The sequence below is a fragment of the Eulemur rufifrons genome, chromosome 7 (assembly GCF_041146395.1).
Source record: "Eulemur rufifrons isolate Redbay chromosome 7, OSU_ERuf_1, whole genome shotgun sequence".
Classification (NCBI taxonomy): Eukaryota; Metazoa; Chordata; class Mammalia; order Primates; family Lemuridae; genus Eulemur; species Eulemur rufifrons.
Genome location: NC_090989.1, coordinates 228,817,735 through 228,839,045, shown reverse-complemented (window position 1 = coordinate 228,839,045; position 21,311 = coordinate 228,817,735). Strand labels below are relative to the sequence as shown.

At 36.3% G+C, this 21,311-nt stretch overlaps 1 protein-coding gene across 3 annotated transcripts in view; it reads right to left on the bottom strand.

Moving 5' to 3' along the window:
- Window positions 1-21,311, bottom strand: part of RIC1 (RIC1 homolog, RAB6A GEF complex partner 1) — a 115,293-nt gene that overhangs the window by 16,818 nt on the left and 77,164 nt on the right. For 2 of the 3 annotated variants that reach the window (XM_069476462.1, XM_069476463.1), the window contains exons 11-17: window positions 19,155-19,307; window positions 16,123-16,326; window positions 4,426-4,464; window positions 3,990-4,100; window positions 3,001-3,090; window positions 1,556-1,716; window positions 464-602 (exon numbers count right to left, since the gene is read on the bottom strand). In XM_069476462.1, the coding sequence (XP_069332563.1) occupies window positions 464-602; window positions 1,556-1,716; window positions 3,001-3,090; window positions 3,990-4,100; window positions 4,426-4,464; window positions 16,123-16,326; window positions 19,155-19,307 (897 nt within the window). The remainder of the gene's footprint in view (window positions 1-463; window positions 603-1,555; window positions 1,717-3,000; window positions 3,091-3,989; window positions 4,101-4,425; window positions 4,465-16,122; window positions 16,327-19,154; window positions 19,308-21,311) is intronic. The other variant, XM_069476464.1, reaches the window with a different exon arrangement.

The following is a 21,311-nucleotide window of genomic DNA, read 5'->3' as shown; positions in this document are numbered from 1 at the left end:
TCCTCTCTCACATTCCACCTCCCAGTGACTCTAAAATTCTTCCAATTCCTTGAGCGTGTCATGTTCTTTCTTGTCCATGGGCTTTTGCACTACTGTTCCCTCTGCCTGAAATTCTCCCTCTTTACTTAGATAATCTCTGCTTGTTCTCCAGTTTTCAGTTTAAAGGATACAGAAATCTGACTGTTCAGACTATAACAGGTTTTTGTTATATGCTCTCACAGTAACCTGTGATACTACTTTTTGGTACACACAACAACAGTTAATTATATAGGTAATTATTTGTTTAATGTCTGAGCAGAAACCATGTCTATTTAGTTTGCTATCACCACCCAGTATCTTCAAAGTAGATACATTCTACACACTTAGTATTTATTTGCTCAACAGATAAATAGTTCCTAAAATAAACTTAAAACAGTAAAAATTGAGATGTAAACTCCAAAGAACTCTAATAATGGAATGGTACCTGCTGCGGCATTTTCAGGGTAATTCCATTCTCTGTACTCACTGATGTTAGAGTGACAGATACTACCAGAAAAGGGTGAGGAATGTAGCGTGACATGGAGACCTCCTGAAGAACTTGAATACCAGCAGTAGTATTTGGACTATAAAAACAAAAGAAACCCACACACTTCAACAACAATGCTAACAAGACTTTTTTTTCTTTTCCTGCTATTGACAATATTATATTTCATGCTTACAAAAGACACAAATGTGTTCTACCCATTGTTCTCTCTTCCCCAAATATCCTTTCATCAGGAGATTGGCAAGGTTAAGGGACTCTAAAGAACACATATGAGGATGAGAGAGAAACGGAATAAAATAAATGTAGGAGGGAAGGAAAAAAACTATGAAAAGAAGCTATAATAGAAATATTTAAGGGAAAAAAATAGTTGGTTGAGAAAGGATGAGGGGTCAATCACTGAGGCTGATAAGATCTCTTAATTTTTATCTTTGTATTACTCCCCAATCACTGTACTATTTCAGCAAATACATACTTCATGGTTATTTAAACAAATGAAAAACTTCATGAAAACAAAATAAAACTCAAGAAGTGTGGTCTAAATGCTGCAAGTTGACCAGATGCCAAGAACATAAGGCAACATGTACCAGCAACAAGATTGCTTGTTTTTCCTGCCCTAGACTATAGCCATCTAGCTCAGTGGAAATAGAAGTCAGTCTGCAAAGGACATGCTTCCTAAGACCTTAAAGCTGTAGAACTACTTCAAATTTCCCCAAGTGTCTGGAACACTAGGATAGTCAATAACCACTTATTTTGAAGGTTGTAAAAAAAAAAAATTAGTATCTAAGGGTTTACCTCATCCCAAAGTAGATTTTTTTTTTTTTTTTCAAATGAATCCACAAAGATTAGCAGAAGTAGTTTAGGCTATTTCTTTTTTCACAGCTATTATATGAATATTACTAATTTAAATTCTGCTTTTTTCACTTAAAAAAATGAAACTAAATAAAGGTCAAATAACTTCTAAGAAAACAAACTACAGAGAAGAAACATGACAAATAGAAGCAAAAAGTGACTTCTCATAAGCTATATACTTACCCATCAGATTTTTTTTCAATACTGTAAAGGCATATTGAACAGTCTGCTCTAAATACTATTACCATGTCCCGGAAGACACTAAGCAGTAATGTTTCTGCTTGTGCTTTGGTGACATGAGCAAAAGCATTGTCCAGATTTGATGTTCGCAAGTATACTCTGAGCTAAAGAAAATAAAAATAAAGAAAATTATAAAAATGAGATGACTACTAGGGATGACCTAATACTTTAGATATGCTTTTTTTTTTTTTTTTTTTTGAGACAGGGTCTTGCTCTGTCACCCAAGCTAGAGTGCAGTAGGGTGATCATAACTCACTGTAACCTTGACTTCATAAGCTCAAGTGATCCCCCACGTCAGCCTCCCAAGTAGCTGGAACTACAGGTGTGCACCACCATGCTTGACTAATTTTTAAATTTTTTTGCAGAGACCAAGTCTCGCTATGTTGCCCAGACCAGCCTGGAACTTCTGGTCCTAAGTGATCCTCCTACCTCAGCCTCCCAAAGTTCTGGGATTACAGGCATGATTCACCGCACCCAGACAACATGCTGTTTTTTTAATCTACTGATTTTTTTCCCCAAGTAATAGGAGTTAAAAGACCCATTTAAGCTTTAACAATAAATGGATTATGTTTTTATTTTGGGAAACAAGGCTCATTCTACAATAATCAAAAATCGAAGTGATCAAAACTAAATGCACTATTATGAGATACTCCTTTTAGACCTACATATTTAGAACTGATATAATGAGATCAGCAGTTTTCCAGGACAAACAAGAAACCATATCCAATAGTTCCACCTTATCCATGGTTTTGCTTTCCAAGGTTTCAGTTACCTGTTGTTGTCAACCACAGTCCAAAAATAGGTGAGTATAAAATGGTATTTTGAGAGAGACCACATTCATATATTTAATACAGTATATCATTATAACTGTTCTATTTGGCTATTGTTGTTAATGTCTTACTGTGCCTAACTTACAAATTAAACTTTACCATAGGTATAAATGTATAGGAAAAAACAGTATGTACAGGGTTCGGTACTGTCCTTAGTATCAGGCATCCACTGAGAGTCTTGGAACATATTCCCTGTGGATAAGGGGGGACTACTCTAAATCAATAAATTAATAAATTTATCTCTAAGGACAGCCAGCCTTATAAACATTTTTGCTTTTAACTGTCTTTATTTTCAAACTTCACAGAGAATGTCTAACAGCTAAAACCCTTAGAAAAGGTTATCTTGGAAGTCCCAATTGTCACTCCAAAAATAAAAAAAAAAAAAAAAAGTAATAACCTGAAAAGAAAATCCTATTAGCTAAAAAATGCTAAATTCTTGATTAAAAAAATAAAATATTTTGTTCAGTTTTCAACAGACTATTTTCTACATAAAATAAAATGTTTTTAATAGCTTTAAAATGTAAAAATCTATTATTTCTGAGAGGAAAAAAAACTTACCTCTTCTTGACGGTCATTTATGTTATAACAGGCAAGGACCATAAAATCATTCCACCAGGCTAAGCCACCTGTCACAATCATATTTTGCTCCTTAAGAAAATAAAACATATTTACCTTAATTCTATTATCAGAAATTATAAGAAAGTAATACATTTATGAAATATTTTTAGGCAGACAATGAGAGCTCAAATTATTTCTGCTCTACTCATTCACCCCGAATTATTACTCTAGGACCTCTATTAATAATAATTCATATCCTATTTTTAAAAATAAATATTTCTGTAAGGAAGCAAATACCTCATTCAAAATAACTGGGTATTATAAAGCATCATCATTCCCACATCCAATAGACCTTTGTTTAAATTCTGGGCTTTATCATTTGTCAGATGAATGACTCTGGATCCTAATTTTTCTTTGATCAAAGGGTCACAATAGTGCTCTCACTGGGTTGTTATGAAGATAAATGAGATAATATACATGAAAGCACCTTAATGTACCTGGTACAAAATAGGCACTATTAAGTGTGAATTTCCTTATTGTCTATTTGATTCTTACAAAATCCAACTGCATGCAAGCATACATACATACACATATATATGCACTAGCCCTTGCCCCCCCCCCAAAAAAAATATATACACACACACACATATATATCTCACACAGACAAGCAAGGAGTGATCTCAAATTTTGTGGAAATTTATTCTGATCACATTTGATGAACCACCCTGGAATGTAAGAGTAAATCCTTAAGCTACAGAATTATAGTTACTGATCTTAACAAGAATTAAAACCAAACCAATTATTCAACATAAATCCTTTATCAAACATCAAGTACTTTATCACAATTGACTTTCAGACATTACCCAGTATGACTTTTTTATATTTGATTTCATTTTTTATAACTAACCAATGGTTTACTTTATAGTTATCTTCACATTGTATTTCTCTTATACTTTAAGAAATAGTTATTAATTTAAAAAAAGACTAACCTGGGTGATGTTTCCAAAAAGTTTCCATTTTTTGGTGAGTAAAGAATAATGTGCAAAACCAAACTTGCCAACCACAGCAATGTTCTGTCCAAGCTTATCAATAGCTGAAAACTGTTAAAAGAAAAAAAAAAAATTAAGAACTCTTTCTTGCAAACCTATACACTTTGTTAGGTATAAACAGCTTGCTATAGTGTTAGGCAAACAGACTATTGATAAACGTTTCCTAAGTAAATTAAATATAAGATGCCAAATTTAAAAATCCAAATATTTATGTATTTGACAAAATTATAAATGTTAATGTACTAACAATACATAATGGATCAAATACTAAAATTTTACTCTTATCAATTACGCCCATTGAGGGGCTCTCCCCAAAATGCCTCTTGCTGTAAATGCTATCCAATGAAAGTCAGCGCCAACAAAAAAAACAACTCACCCGTATAGGCCAATTGCTCTCTAGATAGGTGCTGGAAATCTATGTAGAAAATAACATCAGTTTAGTAAGACTTATGAAATGTATTTAAACTTAAAAGCATTAATTTATCACAATGTAAGATTTAACTTCCTGTGCAATGTTTAAGGTACCCTCAAACAGTGGGGATTAGCAGCAGAGCACTTGGAATTTACCATTTTTGTATGAGCCAATGTTTCACATCTCTTTACCATTTCAAGTTTCTAGACAGCAGGCTTTCCTCTTTTTCCCCCCATAATCTTTTTGTATTAAATATTGAACTAATGTAGATTGATAGATTTTTAGAGAAGCACCCACGAGGGCGGCCACAAATTATACAGATGAACAGTTTAGGTTTGTTGATGTGACCATCCCAAAATAACCTTATCTAGTAAAATTATAGGCTCAGCAAAACTTTTGGTTTTTAATGGAATTATTTTTATTACTTTTATATTTTTCTGATTAAAAAAGCAATGCTTATAAAATTATATAAAAATGTAAAAAGTACAAATAAAATTTTCTCTGTTGTTCAGGGACAATCACTGGTTAGCTTTTTATTCCATAAACATGCGTGTGTGTAAGCTACTGTTTTTCTATCAGGGTATTCAACTATTCATCTACAACAACTCTTAATATATCAACAGATAATAACTCTTCATCTACAACATAAGTGGTAAATATATTTTCCCATGTTGTCTGTTTTACATCTTTGTATCACTCTAACAAAACTTTTAAGCTTTAAGAATCCTCTATGGGATACCAGTGTAGATTAAGTAAATTCTAGCTTTATTGAGACTGATCTCTCTAGCCCACTGATTAAATAGTTTTCATGAGCACATAGTGAAAGCGGGTTGAGAATTAATAGAACTGAACAAAGAAAGAGTCTTCTGTTCCTGGAATATGAAAAACTTCAATTTATTCAAACTGAATAAATTACAAAACACAATTTATTTCACTTTACTCTAAGAAAAGTTGTCACATATTTAAAAAAAGAAAACAAATTAAAAAGCCAAGTGTAATAAAATCCAATAAAATTGTTTGTGTAATATGAAGACACAAAAATCAAATAAAAACAACATGCTGAAAACATGTTTTAATCTTGATAAATTTAACTCTTTGTTATAGTTCACTTATCATCTAGAAAGTCAACTTAAAATCCAACTATATCAATAGCTTTCAGTACATTAGAAGTTCTTAACCCTAATACTGGTTTGTGAAAGACTACAGAATTAAAGATAATTGTCATGGTGTACGTGTGAAGAATGTTTAGCTTGAATCCTAACAGATGTACTGTACCGTTCAGACCAATTAATTAAATGCACTATGAAAGATAAAATGAGTTTGGAATAATGGTAACTTTGAGGTAATGATTGGGTGGTGAAATTTAAGTTAAAAGCAATTTTCTGGGAGCCTGGAAGTGAAATTCTTTTTGTTGGATTAAGAAAAGAAAAATAGGTATTGCAGTCCAAGGAAGACCTGATCTTGGTGTGAGGCTGAGGTCTGCAGAGTGGAAGGCTGCAAGAACCCAGTTTGGGGCCTCACTGCCTCTCCAGTTATGTGAAGAAAACTGATGATTTTACAAATAAGCATTATATGGTGGACTAGAAACATTTCTTGCACGCCTAATCCACCTACAAGAACCAAAACAGTGTGTTGACAATCACACTCTGAATACATTGTCCAAGAAAGAACATGAGAGTACCACAGAATAGCAAGAGGAAACACCAAATACTAGGAAGAAGAAGGACTACAGGCAACCTGCTTGGCCAGAACTCGCTGGGAACTGGGGTGATCCTCAATATGAGGAGAGGGTGAGTTAGAGGGTTTCTGTGGTCCACTTTTCCCACTGGAGAGTACCTTCACTCTCCCAATCCCTGAGTCTAACTTAGAGAGTGACTGAGAAATTGTAAGAAGGAACTGCTCCAGGGAGAGAACTGGGCCTTGGTCCCATGCTGTTTCTGAAACCTAAATATCTACAGCAAGACACCACTTTTGATCATAGCTTCTAACAGGCTCCATGCTATCCTGGGACCCAGATGTGCCAGTCTTAACTGTTAAGGAAACCTGAGCTGTCGAGTGAAGAATGGGTTTGAATGGCAGGGTGGGTTCCCATAGCCAAGATTGAGAAGTGAGAGTGGTATGGGCTGTAGCCATAGGTACTGGGAAGTGGGCATTACCTTCAGGGGTTCAGTGGGATGTGAACTGCTGCAGAGGGTTGGTCTTGAGCTGGGTGGAGGCTCTTATGGCTCAGGGCTGAGTTACAGATTAAACATGTACTACTGGATTTTATCAGTCAGCTGGGTTGGCTGTGACAGCTGGGACTGGGGAGTGACCCTCACTGGGACTGTGGTGTGAGAAGGACATGTGGCCTGCCAGTCAAGGCTGTGGCTGGCCCCACCCTCCCTGTGGCAGAACCCCAGCACGGTGGCTGCTGCCCCTCACCTGAATATTCTGCCAGAGGTCTGAGGATTGCCCCAGCCCCACCCATCACAGCTGGTACACGCATTTGCCATTGAGGGACTTGAGTGCCTGCCTGGTCTGACTCCACTTGGCTTCAACCTCCTACTTCCCAAGACAGACATGACAGAGTACACCTAGGATGCCTGAGCACTCTTCTGGGGGACTGACATTAGGCCTGAACATCTTACCACTATCATCTCCGCTGGATCCTATCTGCAAGCACCACCTGCTGGCCTAGAGGCCAGCATGCACAGCCCATTGCAACCACTGCCAACACAAGCACACAACCATTGAGACCCAGATGAGCATCACATCACTGCTACCACCAGGGGCTTGAGAGCCTGCTTACCTGCCTAGTCCACTGCCACAACAACCAACATTAGACTAAGCCACCCAGAGGCCCAAGAATCAGCCAGCCTATATCCACCAACACAGATGCCAATGTATGCTGTCCCAGGGAATAGGAACAGACATGCATAGCTCACTATCACTACCACTGAAGCCTGAAGGTGGGTGCATCTGGCATTCCAGTCCCTGACACAACTTAACTATGGCCTCCACAAATAACCACATCCTAGCACAATGAGGAAATCACAGACACTGCTAATGCCATTTATAGCCAAAGAAATCATACGGAGATGTTGCTACTGCATACACCCAGAAGCAAAGCCAAAGGGCCCTACCAACCAGCATCACAGACACATCTTCAGGAACAAGTCCCCCTAACACCCCCAATGAAAGTAAATTCAAAAATTGGAAGAAGCGGCTGTTACACCATATGCAAATATATCAACACAGAGACAGAGGAAACATGAAAAAGGGAAAAATGACACCCCTTCAAAGGAACACAATAATTCTCCAGCAATAGACAAAATATATTTGAAACCTTCAACAATAGACTAGACCAAGCAGAAGAAAGATTTCAGAACTTGAAGACAGGTCTTTTGAAATAATCCAGTCACAAAAAAATAAAGAAAAAAAGAATAAAAAAGAACAAATAAAGCTTTTAAGACTTTTGGGACAACATAAAATGACCAAATTTATGAATGAATTAGTGTCACTGAGGGTGAAAAGAGAACAAAAGGTTTAGGAAACCTTTATTATTTAATGAAATAATAGGCAAAAACTTCCTAAGTCTATCAAGAGAGTTAGACATCCAGATTCAGGAGGCTCAGAGATCCTCAGGAAGATACAATGCACAAAGGACTTTGCCATGGCACATTATAATCAGACTGTCTAGTCAAAGTGAAAGAGTGAACTGTAAAAACACCAAATGTCTAGTCACCTATAAAGGAAACCCCATAAGACTAACAGTGGACTTCCAAGCAGAAACATTATAGGCTAGAAAAAAATGGGATGACATATTAAAAGTACTGGAAAAAAAAAAACCACCAAACTCTTTCAACTAAGAATTCTATATATGAATAAATGAAAGACAAATCAAGTCTTACCTGAATAAGCAAATGCTGAGGAATTTGTCACCACTACATTGGCCCTATAAGAAATCATCCAGGAAGTCCTAAACTTAGCAGCAAAAGGATGACACTTCCCATCATGAAAACAGACTAAAGTATAAAACTTACTGGTACAGCAATCACACAAAGGAGGAAGAGAAGAACTCAAACGGCACTACAGAATTCCACCAAACCACAATGATGAACAGTAAGAGAAAAAAGAAACAATTTATAAAACAACTAGAAAATAATTAATATGATAAGAATGGAACCTCACATAATAATACTAACCTTGAATATAAATGGATTAAATGCTCCACTCGAAAGATACAGATTGGCTGAATGGATTTTTAAAAACGACCCAACTATTAAATATACGCTGCCTACAAGGAACTCACCTTGACTGTAAAGACACATACGGAGCACAAGTAAAGGGGTGTGAAAAGATATTCCATACAAACAGAAACCAAAAGTAAGCGTAAGTTGCTACACTTATATCAGGTAAAAGACTTTAAGTTAAAAAAAAAATGGTTAAAAAAAAAAAGACAAAGAAGGCCATTATATAATAATAAAAGGATCAATTCAGCAGGACATATAATTCTAAATATATATGCACCCAACACTGGAGTACCCAGATTCATAAAACAAATATTACTAGGCCTAACAGGAGAGAGAAAGCAATACAATAATAGGGGGGAACTTCAATACTCCATTCATAGCGTGAGACATATCATCTATACAGAAAATCAAACAAGGAAACATTATTTGTAAACTAGACTTTAAATCTAATGAACCTAAATGACCTTTACAGAACATTTAACCCAACACCTGCAGAATATACATTCTTTTTATCAACATATGAAACACTCTCCAAGATAGACCATGTTAGGCCACAAAACAAGTCTCAACAAATTTTTAAAAAATTTGAAATCATTATCAAGTCTCTTTTCAGATAATAGTGGAATAAAACTAGAAATCATTACCAAGAGGAACTCTGGAAACTATACAAATACATTGAAATTAAACTACATGCTCCTGAATGACCACTGGATCAACAAAGAAAGTAAGACAAAATAAAAAAAATTTCTGAAACAAATGAAAAAGCAAACACAATATACCAAAACATGTGGGATACAACAAAAGCTGTGCTAAAAGGTGAGTTTATAGTATTAAATGCTTATATCAAAAAGCATAAAGATTAAAAATTAACAATCTAACAATACAATTGAAGAACCAAACCCAAAATTAGCAGAAGAAATTACAAAGATCAGAGCAGAATTAAATGAAATACTTAAAAGGATCAATAAAACAAAAAGTTTGTTCTTCCAAAAGAAACAAAATGATAAACTGCTAGCTAAACTAAACAAGACTCAAGCAAACTCAAAAATGAAAAAGGAGGTATTACAACTGCTACCACAGAAATAATACAAAAGATCATCAGAGACTATTAAGAACTTATATGCTCACAAACTAGAAAACCTAGAGGAAATGCATAAATTCCTGGAAACATACAACCTCCCAAGATTGAATCAGGAAGAAACAGAAAACCTGAACAGATCAATAACAAGTAGCAACACTGAATTAGTAATAAAGTCTCCCAACAAAGAAAAACCCAGGACCAGATGGCTTCACTGCTGAATTCTACCAAACTTACAAAGAGTTTATACCAATTCTTTTCAAACTATTCCAAAAAATTGAAGAGAAGGAAATTCTTCCTAACCCATTCTATAAGGCCAGCACACTTTGATACCAAAACCTGACAGGGATGCGACAAAAACAGAAAACCACAGGCAAACATCCCTGATGAACACAGATGCAAGAATCCTCAACAAAATACTATCTAACTGAATCCATATCAAAAAGATAAATACACCACAATCAAGTGGGATTTATCCCAGGGATGCAATAGTTCAGCATATGCAAATCAATAAAAGAGGCAATATCACATCAAAATCAAGGACAAAAACCATATGATCATCTCAATAGATCAGAACAAACATTTGACGAAATCCAGCATCCCTTCATGATAAAAATTCTCAACAAACTAGGCACAGAAGGAACATATCTCAAAATAATAAGTCATACATGACAAACCCACAGCTAACACCATACTGAATTGGGAAAAGTTGAAAGCAATCCCCCTAAGAACTGGAACCAGACAAGAATGCTCACTTTCACTACTCCTATTCAATATAGTACCGGAAACCCTAGCCAGAGCAATCAGGCAAGAGAAAGAAATAGAAGTCATCCAAATTGGAAAGAGGAAGTTGAATTATCTCTGTTTGCTGATGATATGATCTTATATCCAGAAAAATCTAAAGATTCCATACCAAAAAACTCTTATGTTGAATAAATGAATTCAGTAAAGTTTCAGGATACAAAAATCAATGTACAAAAATCAGTAACATTTCCATATACCAATAATGATCTAGCTGAGAAATAAATCAATCCTAAAATTCATAGGGAACCAAAAAAAGACCTCAAATAGCCAAAGGAATCCCGAGCAAAAAGAACAAAGCTACAGGCATCACATTACTTGACTTCAAATTATATTACAAGGCTATAGTAACCAAAACAGTATGGTAGTGGTACAAAAATAGATGCAGACCAATGGAAAATGATAGAGAAACCAGAAATAAAGCCACATACTTACAGTTAACTGACCTTTGACAAAGCTGATAAGAACATACACTGGAGAAAAAGACACCCTCTTCAATAAATGGTGCTGGGAAAATTGGATAGCCATGTGCAGAAGAATAAAAGTGAACCCCTATCTGTCACCATTTACAAAAATCAACTCAAGATGGATTAAAAACTTAAACTGGGCTGGGCGCGGTGGCTCACGCCTGTAATCCTAGCACTCTGGGAGGCCGAGGTGGGCGGATCGTTTGAGCTCAGGAGTTCCAGACCAGCCTGAGCAAGAGCGAGACCCCATCTCTACTAAAAATAGAAAGAAATTATATGGACAGCTAAAAATATATATAGAAAAAAAATTAGCCGGGCATGGTGGTGCATGCCTGTAGTCCCAGCTACTCGGGAGGCTGAGACAGGAGGATCGCTTGAGCTCAGGAGTTTGAGGTTGCTGTGAGCTAGGCTGACGCCACGGCACTCACTCTAGCCTGGGCAACAGAGTGAGACTCTGTCTCAAAAAAAAAAAAAAAAAAAAAAAACTTTAACCGCAAAACCATAAAAATACTAGGAGACAACCTAGGGAAAACTCTTCTGGACACTGTTCTAGGCAAAGAATTTTACGACTAAGACCTTAAAATCACAGGCATCAAAAACAAAAATAGACAAATGGGACTTAATTAAACTAAAAAGCTTCTATACAACAAAAGAATCAACAGAGTCAGAGACAATCTGTTGAATGCAAAAAAATATTTGTAATCTACTCATCTAAGAGAGGACTACTATCCAGAATATACAAGGAACTAAAACATCTCAACAATAACAATAAAAAAACCCAAATAATCCCGTTAAGAAGTGGGCAAAAGGACATGAACAGACATTTTTCAAAAGAAGACATAAATGGCCAACAGCTGTTTGAAACAATGCTTAACATCACTAATCATCAGAGAAATGTAAATCAAAGCCACAAAGAGATCAACTTACCCAAGTCAGAATGGCTATTATTAAAAAGACAAAAAATAACGGATGTTGGTAAGGATGTGAAGGAAAGGCAACTCTTAGTGGGAAGGTAGTATAGCTATTATGGGAAATAGTACGGAGATTTCTCAAAAAACTAAAAATAGAACTACCATTCAATCCAGCAACCCCACTACTGGGTATCTACCCAAAGGAAAAGAAATCATTATATCAAAAAGGTATCTGCACTTGTATGTTTATTGCAGCATTATTCACACTAGCAAATATACAGAATTAACCTAAGTGTCCATCTAGGAAAATGTGGTATATATGCCCAGTGGAATTCTATTTAGCCATAAAAAAGAATGAAATCATGTCTTTTGCAGCAACATGGATGCAACTGGAGGTCATTATCTTAAGTGAAATAAACCAGGCACAGAAAGACAAATATTATATGTTCTCACTCATAAGTCGGCACTAAAAAAAGGTGTTCACACTTACGTAGAGTGGAATGATAGATAATGAAGACTTGGAAGAGTGAGAGGATGGGAGCATGATGAGAAATTGATTAATGGGTACAATGTAAGCTGTACCCATCCATCACTGGGTGATGGATACCCTAAAAGCCTTCACTTGACTACTACGTAATCTATGCATATAATAAAATTGCACGTGTACCCCATAAATTTGTACAGAAGAGACAAAAAGAAAAAAAGTCACTTAGGAAGGATGTATCTGAGTATAATTGTGCCAGTCACCTATGACACTAAAAGGAATCCTCACCTCCCCTAAACCTTGGTGTTTCATTAGTACTTATGAAATGGGCGGGTAACATGAGAGCTAAGATGTCACTGCAAAAGTGGATTCCAACATGAAGAGTTTCTAATCATGGGAACCCCAAAGTTAAATTTTATTCAAATGATCACACTGATGAGTATCTACAGGAGAAAACAATTTATTCTTTTAACCTATAAAAGTCTATGAAGTGTCACAAATTGAAAATGGTTTATTTTTAAAAGTCAAGGTTTAATTTTAAAATGAAGCTTTATTTTTCATGCAGTTTTGTGTCTGAAGATGTTATGAAATACAGACTAGAACAAAAACTTGTATTTTCCCCAGTACATTACCTTTATTGATCTATGTGTCATCTGAACTCTGAGTTCTACTGGTAGTACTGAGAACAGGAAATGGCAGAAGGAAAGAGGCAGCTAATGTGTAATGAAGAAACTCAGGTCATGAATGCATACTCAGGGCACAAAAGTCATGCCACATCACTGGAAAACTGGGTGCTAAGGTACAGAATCTCTATCCTTCTTATCTCAGGATTTTTCAGTTTCTCTTAAAGAAACTGAACCTATCTTCCTTTTTTTTTTTTTTTTAAAGTCATTCTGCTAAAATACTGTCTCCTGGCCAGAATAGTTTTGTCTGTAACTAATGAGACTGTGAGAGCTATTACTCCTAGAAGATTTGATCTCTACCAAATACCACACCTGGAACACCTGATATACACTGTTGGATTAGAGAAAATAGCCAGGTTAACTATCAAACTGACATTCTCAGAACACTGAATAATAGATTTATGCATCTTCCAGAAATAAATGCTTACATTATACAAAATACTGAGCATTAAAATAATGCAGTCTGAGAAGGAACACAGCTTAAACCAGAAGGTTTTAATTTTTTAAAAAATTTCATACTGTTTATGCTGTCAACAAACTACTTTCAAAATTTAAAAAGTTTATATCTAGGAAAATTTTTTTAGAAAAGTACCATCTTTACCACCAGCTACTAATCTTGCTTCTGACAAGTATATATTTGTTTTGTTTTAGTTACAGGAAAAACAATTAACACAGAATCTTCTGATCTGAAAGCTAAGGAGTGTATGGCAGCAGACTCAAACAAACAAAAAATCTAGTACACTACATAAGCAACAGAAAGAGCAGAGGAATTAGCTGGAGCTCATTAGATAAACTCTAAGCTATAAAAGAAACAGACAAAGTATAAATCACGGAAACAAATCAATTTTGTTGGAGGATGTGGTAACGGATACTAGAAAAGTGGATATTTTGAAGGGAGAATTAAAGCAGGCACCTAAGTTTCTTCTGGGAGTCATGATTAATGGCTAAAATGCCTGGAAGGCAAAGCTGTAGCATTATATAGACAATGTAAACCACTCTCCCACCACACAACACTGAATCATGTGGCTCTAGTGCCAGCAAAATACAAAGTGGCTCCAGGTAAAAACAATCTCAAAGAGGCAAATTCTAAGTTTTAGCTCAAAGTCAGTAGTATATTATATAATTCCATATTTAGTACCTAGGTTTTAAAGTACATTAGACTTTAACGTAAATCATGGGACAGATAGGTCTTGCCACTACTCTGCTGTGTGACCTCTGGCAAGTCATGTAACTTCCCTGAGCAGCCTCAATTTCCTCATGTATCAAATCCAGTTGGACCATATGATCTCTAAGGTTCTTCTTCCAGCTCTAAAAATTCTATGAGTCTATTATAATTTAATTGTTTTGACAGCATAACTGTGGCATTTTTTCTTTGAGACAGGGTCTTACTCTGTTACTCAGGCTAGAGGGCGGTGGTATCATCATAGCTCACTGTAACCTCAAATTCCTGGGCTCAAGAGATCTCTTGCCTCAGCCTCGTGAGTAGCTGGGACTACAGGTGCAAACCACCATGCCTCGCTAATTTTTTTTATATTTTGTAGAGACAAGGTCTTGCTGTGTGGCATCATTTTTAAGGAAACTGAAAAACTTAGGTAAACTGAAATTTAAAAAGGCCATCTTTTAAAATATCTTTAGCTATCTAAAAAATAGAATGACAGGAATCTAGCTAGCACCTAAAGTGCTAAACTCAGTGTTTATGCTTCTTATATAGGATGCTTCATAGATGGCTAAAAATCACAGAATCACTAAATTTTTGAGCTAGAAGGAAATTCAATTTTTGTTATTGCCTGATGGATTTTTGAGTTCCAGACCTACCTTCTTTGATCCTCTGCTCTACTTGGCTCTCTGGTAACACAGACCTGGCTAGGCAGAACTGGCATTGATGCTAGGTCAGTGTAGAATGAATAGTTCAAAGTATGGGGAAATGAAAATAGCAGAGAAATGGCTATAGGAGAGAAGGGAGCAGTGGAAAATTTTAGTCAAGGAAGTAGCTGATGCAGTTTTATTTAAAAATTGTTACTAATTATAAAATGGTATGTACATTGTTTGATTCATGAATTTATTAATGTAAGATAAATACATTTTCTTTTAGTGCATACCGCATGTCAATGTAGGAGATAATCTTCCTTCAACCTTTCACATGACCATTTTTCTGTCTCTCATTATTTTTACTCAAAGTCAACTGAAAATAACATGGGAGCTGAATTAAGCTAGCAAGGTAAAAGTATAGAGAGTACAAGTAAGGCAAAGATCATGAACATAGAAACTGACTAAAAGAAACTAATACAGGAGTAGGCTCTGATATACCTAAAACATTTTGGTATCAAAGGCGGAAAGAAAATATTCAGGACTCTGAAATTATGTGCACAAGTTTCTTTTAAGAAATTTCAATTTACTGACTTCCCCAAATTATTTTTAATTGGTATCAAAATTCAGAATTAATCTCCATGTTCAATGCCAATTTATCAGAATTACTAAAAGAAACTGCTAATGTATAAGTGATAACAGAATGAATAATTTAGAACAAGATTAAATAAAATTATTAATAAAGTTCTCTACTAACCGCAAGTCTGCAATTTGGGTCCAAAGTCAGGTGATTAACCTCAACGTGGTCCCATTAGGACTATAATGTCAGCTGCACAGGGTACTAATTGATATTGCCACTTTCCATGAAATTACTATACTTTTATGCCTATGAAAATCCATAGAGCTAGATTTATACAAAAAAGAGGCTGAAAGTAAAATAAACAGTTATCCTCAATTAGAGAGCAAAACATAAACTTCTAGTTCCTGACACTACTAATGGACTTAAAGTAGGTGAGGATACACTCTACATCAAGCGGAAAGAAAGGAAGACAAGAGGACAAGAACACAGAAGAGAGACATGACAGTCAAAAAGGTTTAAAAGAATCTGTTTCCTGAAGTAACAGATGAAATATTTAATAATCTGTCCCAGGTGATCTGCCAAGGACTAAGTCATTAGTAATCAGTAATTGAAGATTTACCTGCACAACATGCCAATGCCGATGTCCAAGTAAAGTGCTTAACCCCTGAGACTCTAACCCTCCATCTGCAAATGGGCTCTTTTCTCGACCGGGCTTATGCTCAGAGTGTGTTGAAGAACTCCTGGTATTCTGGGTTTGTGAAGCATCTCCACAGTTCAAATATAAGCGATCCTCCCCCTGAAGCAACACCTGCTCTTGGTTACTCTTGATGATGGAAAAGACAAAGAAGTGGGGCAAAGGATAAAAGCAAATAAAAATATTAGGTAGGGGAAAGTAACACATTGACTTAGTTTTACTACAGAAAAAGCACCATATATCTCAATGTTGATTTTCTTCATAGAAGACAAAGACTACATAATAATCCTATGCACTGTTATACTAGGTCATTAAATATGAAATGACCGATTTCTAATCAAAAGTTTAGTTTATTATATCTCAAACAAGAACCAGTACAATTAATCAAAGTATGTGCCTAAACTATCGACACAGTTTTGCCATCTTAACAGTAGCTTGCTTATGCCAGCAGCGAAGAAGCCTAGAGAGCAAGTGGTGATGAAATCGTGAAAGGCATTTTCCACAGCTTGTTGAGAATTGAATATTTTTCCTTGCAAGAAGAGGTCCAAAGCTTGCAAGAAGTGGTAGTCAGTTGGTGCAAGGCCTGGTGAATAGAGTGGATGACAGAGAGCTTCCAAGTCCAGCTTCTGTAGTTTGAGCAGAGTTGTTTTTTGTGACATGTGGCCTTGCAAGAGGATTGGCCTGTCTCAAATTGACCAATCTCGGCTGCTTAACTGCAAGCATTCTCATCATTTTGTCTAGTTGGTTGCAGTAGACATCCGCTATAATCGACTGACCAGGTTTCATGAAGCTGTAGTGGATGATACTAGCACTGGACCATCACACAGACACCACTAGCTTTTTTGGATGAATATTCAGTTTTGGACTGTGTTTTGGCATTTCATCTTTATCCAACCATTGTGTTGAATGCCTGCGATTGTCAAAAAGAATCCATTTTCGTCACACGTAACAATATAGTGTAGAAATGGTTCACCTTTATGTCCTGCCAGCAAAGAAAGGCAAGCTTCAAGATTTCTCTTCTGATGCTTGTTTAATTCATGCGGTAAATATCTATCCAGCTTCTGTACCTTGCCCATTTGTTTCAAATGGTCCAATATTGTTGGCATAGTAGTGTCAAACCTTGCTGCTAATTCACGTGTAGGTGGAGATAGATTTGTTTCCACTACAGCTTTCAGCTCATCATTATCCACCTTGGTCTCAGGTCACCTATGTGGCTCACCAGAATGGAACTTCTCAAACCATCAACGTACTGTGTTGTTCATTAGCCACATCCTTCCTGAACACTTTGTTGATGTCTCAAGCTGTCTGTGCTGCATTGGTTCCATGAGGGAACTCATATTAAAAGGTAACACAAATTTTTGACTTACCCATGGTTTCACAAAAATTGCTCTAAAAAAAATAATTTGAGGCCGGGCGCGGTGGCTCACGCCTGTAATCCTAGCACTCTGGGAGGCCGAGGTGGGCGGATCGTTTGAGCTCAGGAGTTCCAGACCAGCCTGAGCAAGAGCGAGACCCCATCTCTACTAAAAATAGAAAGAAATTATATGGACAGCTAAAAATATATATAGAAAAAAAATTAGCCGGGCATGGTGGTGCATGCCTGTAGTCCCAGCTACTCGGGAGGCTGAGACAGGAGGATCGCTTGAGCTCAGGAGTTTGAGGTTGCTGTGAGCTAGGCTAACGCCACGGCACTCACTCTAGCCAGGGCAACAAAGCCAGACTCTGTCTCAAAAAAAAAAAAAAAAAAAAAAAAAAAAATAATAATTTGAAAGATAATCACAAGCCAAAATGTGCATTTGAAAGAATGTATCTTCACCAAAAACAAACAAAAAACCCCCCAAGAAGTATCCAAGTGAAATGTCAGAGATATCAACTGTCAAACTTAGTACTTAAGGAAATCAGACATTCCATACTTAATAACCTAATATTTATTTTACAAAGAATAGTGCTCTTAGTGATTATGGGTTTTCAACTAGAAATCTAGTGTTCTCAAAGGTGGGCAGACTCTTCATTAACTATTCAAATCAGACAGAGCAGCACTCTACCCCGTCACCTTTCCATTTTAGTCCAAATGCTATCCTGACATAAAACTCAAGGGTGCTTTTAAATTATTACTTGGGATGGGAAAGGGAAGAAAGAAATACTATATTGTTTTTTTCTGGGGATCCTTAATCTTCAACTACAGTAATGGGATCTGAGATTCAGGCTATTTTCACATTCTTTCTCAATATGTTGTAAATTTTAATTAGAAATTTGTTGCACTAAATAGCCACCAAAAAGCCATTGATGATAGGTATTAAGATATGTACCTCTAACATGTAACATTTTATTATTATATATTTGCAATATATAATAATATCAATACACATTATTTCAGAAAATGATATACATGAGTTTGTAATTTGGGGCAGTGTTTCCCAAAGCAGGTTCCTAAACATATTTTCTTCAAGGTGTTCTGTAAAAATTCACAGTTTAGTAATATGGCTTTTTATATACCAATTCCTGGATTTTCATGATGCACATTAGCATATTTGAGACTCTGGGGCCCTACGATAAAGAAATTCACACTTGCATGAAAACTGAACTTTTTTTTAATGCTGTGGAGCTGTTACTAATCTCTCTCATAAATAGTGCCTCATGGAACACACCTTGGGAAACGCTATTAAGATAAAGACCAAACTTTTCAAGTTATTCAAGGAAATATGTAAACATTGCTTTCCCTCAAATTTCTTGTGACCCTTTTAAAAAATAAACAACAAAAAGACCAAAAAACCCAAAACCTGTTCAGAAATAAAATTTTGGTACAAATTTAATACAAATTAAAAAAAGAATTACAGAAAATACACAAAAGATTATATACCAATTTTAGGAGTATACTTAACATATATGTGTCATAATGAATTCTATGGAATTCTAACATGAAAGACACTACAGAAATCAGTTTTAAATATACTTACCATACAAGGGTTTACAGTGAGTACACTCTTGATAAACTGAAATAGCAGAATGCTGGGCTGTTTAACTATACTCCTGAGGTCAGACTCAATTTCAGTGTTTTGAGAACCAAATCCGCTGATTACCCACAGATGATAGCCTTCTGCACCCCAGCTCTTGGAGGGAGGGGGAGGAAGAAAAAAGTCAAAAAATAAAGATTCTTTTTATTCATTTCTGGCTTCAAATACTCAAATTCTGAAATAATGATAGCATCATTAATGACTTCTGAAGGCTGGAGAAACCATGCCAAACAACTCAGACAAGAATCACACCTTCGATTACCTCCAGAGGGAACCACTAATTTCAGGATTGCAAACCTAAGAAAAACCTACTGTGCTCTGTAACTTCTCCATTTCATTTAGCAGCCTCTACAAATACAAAGAAATTTCTTATAGAAGATGACCCAGGTTACTTAGCAGAAGCATGGCAAAGAAGCACCTACAACAGACAGAGTTTTGTATAGATCAAAGCACGCTGGATGGGAAGCTGTGAGATGAGAGTTTTTCATTATAGCTTGGCTTTTGTTATATATTACCTTGGCCAAGCTGTCTGGTTCCTCAGGGTATAAGTTTCTCCCTGTGTAAAATGAGAAGGTTCATATAAACTTCTCCAGGCCCATTCAGTTTTAATATTCTGTAACTAGATTTCATGATAGTATTTTTTTTTTTTTTTTTTTTTTTTTTGTTGAGACAGAGTCTCACTTTGTTGCCCAGGCTAGAGTGAGTGCCGTGGTGTCAGCTTAGCTCACAGCAACCTCAGACTCCTCGGCTTAAGCGATCCTACTGCCTCAGCCTCCCGAGTAGCTGGGACTACAGGCATGTGCCACCATGCCCGGCTAATTTTTTCTATATATGTTTTAGTTGGCCAGATAATTTCTTTCTATTTTTAGTAGAGACGGGGTCTCGCTCTTGCTCAGGCTGGTCTCGAACTCCTGACCTCGAGTGATCCACCCGCCTCGGCCTCCCAGAGTGCTAGGATTACAGGCGTGAGCCACCGCGCCCGGCCCATGATAGTATTTTTTTAAGATTAGGGATTCCTAATCTTTGAGCCAAGGAAATGGTAATGGAGCAGGGCGGGGGGGGGGGGGGGGGGGGGGAATCCATGAATTGTTGCAAAATTTCAAAAACTTAATAGATGCTTTATGTTTTCCTATGGTGAAGTTGAAATAAAATGCTTAGATTCTTTTTTTAAGAGACAGGGTCTCACTCTGTCGCCAAGGCTGGAGTGCAGTGGCACAATCATAACTAACTGTCGCCTTGAATTCCTGGGCTCATAAAATGCTTAGATTGTTTGTTTGTGGCTGAAATATCAACTTAGTCTGGCTGATAACACTGATTGTTGCATGCTGTTCAGAAGCACTGATTGGCAGTTATAGAAATGTTATTTGGCTGAAAACTTAAACTATGGAGGTGGGGACAGACATCAAAAGGGGTCCTTGGTGGTGAAAGGCTGGGAACTCCTATTTAAGGCAACTATGGTGATTTTAATTCTTGAAGAAACCCAAGATCAGAAAATGCCTTCCTGTGTGAAGCAAGACAAAGGAAGTGATAAGCCTCAGAGTCACACATTTCCGAAGGATGGTGCACAGAGGGGTTATTGCAATAAAATGGTTTTATGTAAAAACAGGGTTATATCTCATTGTTTTCTACAGAAACTCTTAAAAATAGGTAGAAACAAAAATATGAGTTGAACATGCCTAATCTGAAAATCCGAAATGCTCCAAAATCCGAACCTTTTTGAGGGCTGACGTGATGCCATACTAGAAAATTCTATACCTGACCTCATGTGATAGGTTGTAGTCAAAATTGTTTCATGAACAAAATTATTTAAAATATTATATTAAAATACCTTCAGTCTATGTGTATATGAAACATATATGCATTTTGTGTTTAGACTTGGGTCCTATCCCCAAGATAACTCATTATATTATATACATGCAAATATTCTAAAATCTGAAAAATGCAGAAATCGGAAACACTTCTGGTCTCAAGTATTTTGGATAAGGGATACTCAACAGTATGTATTGGGTTTTTTTTGTTTGTTTGTTTGTTTTTTTGAGACAGAGCCTCACTGTCTTGCCTGGGCTAGAGTGCCCTGGCGTCAGCCTAACTCATGGCAAC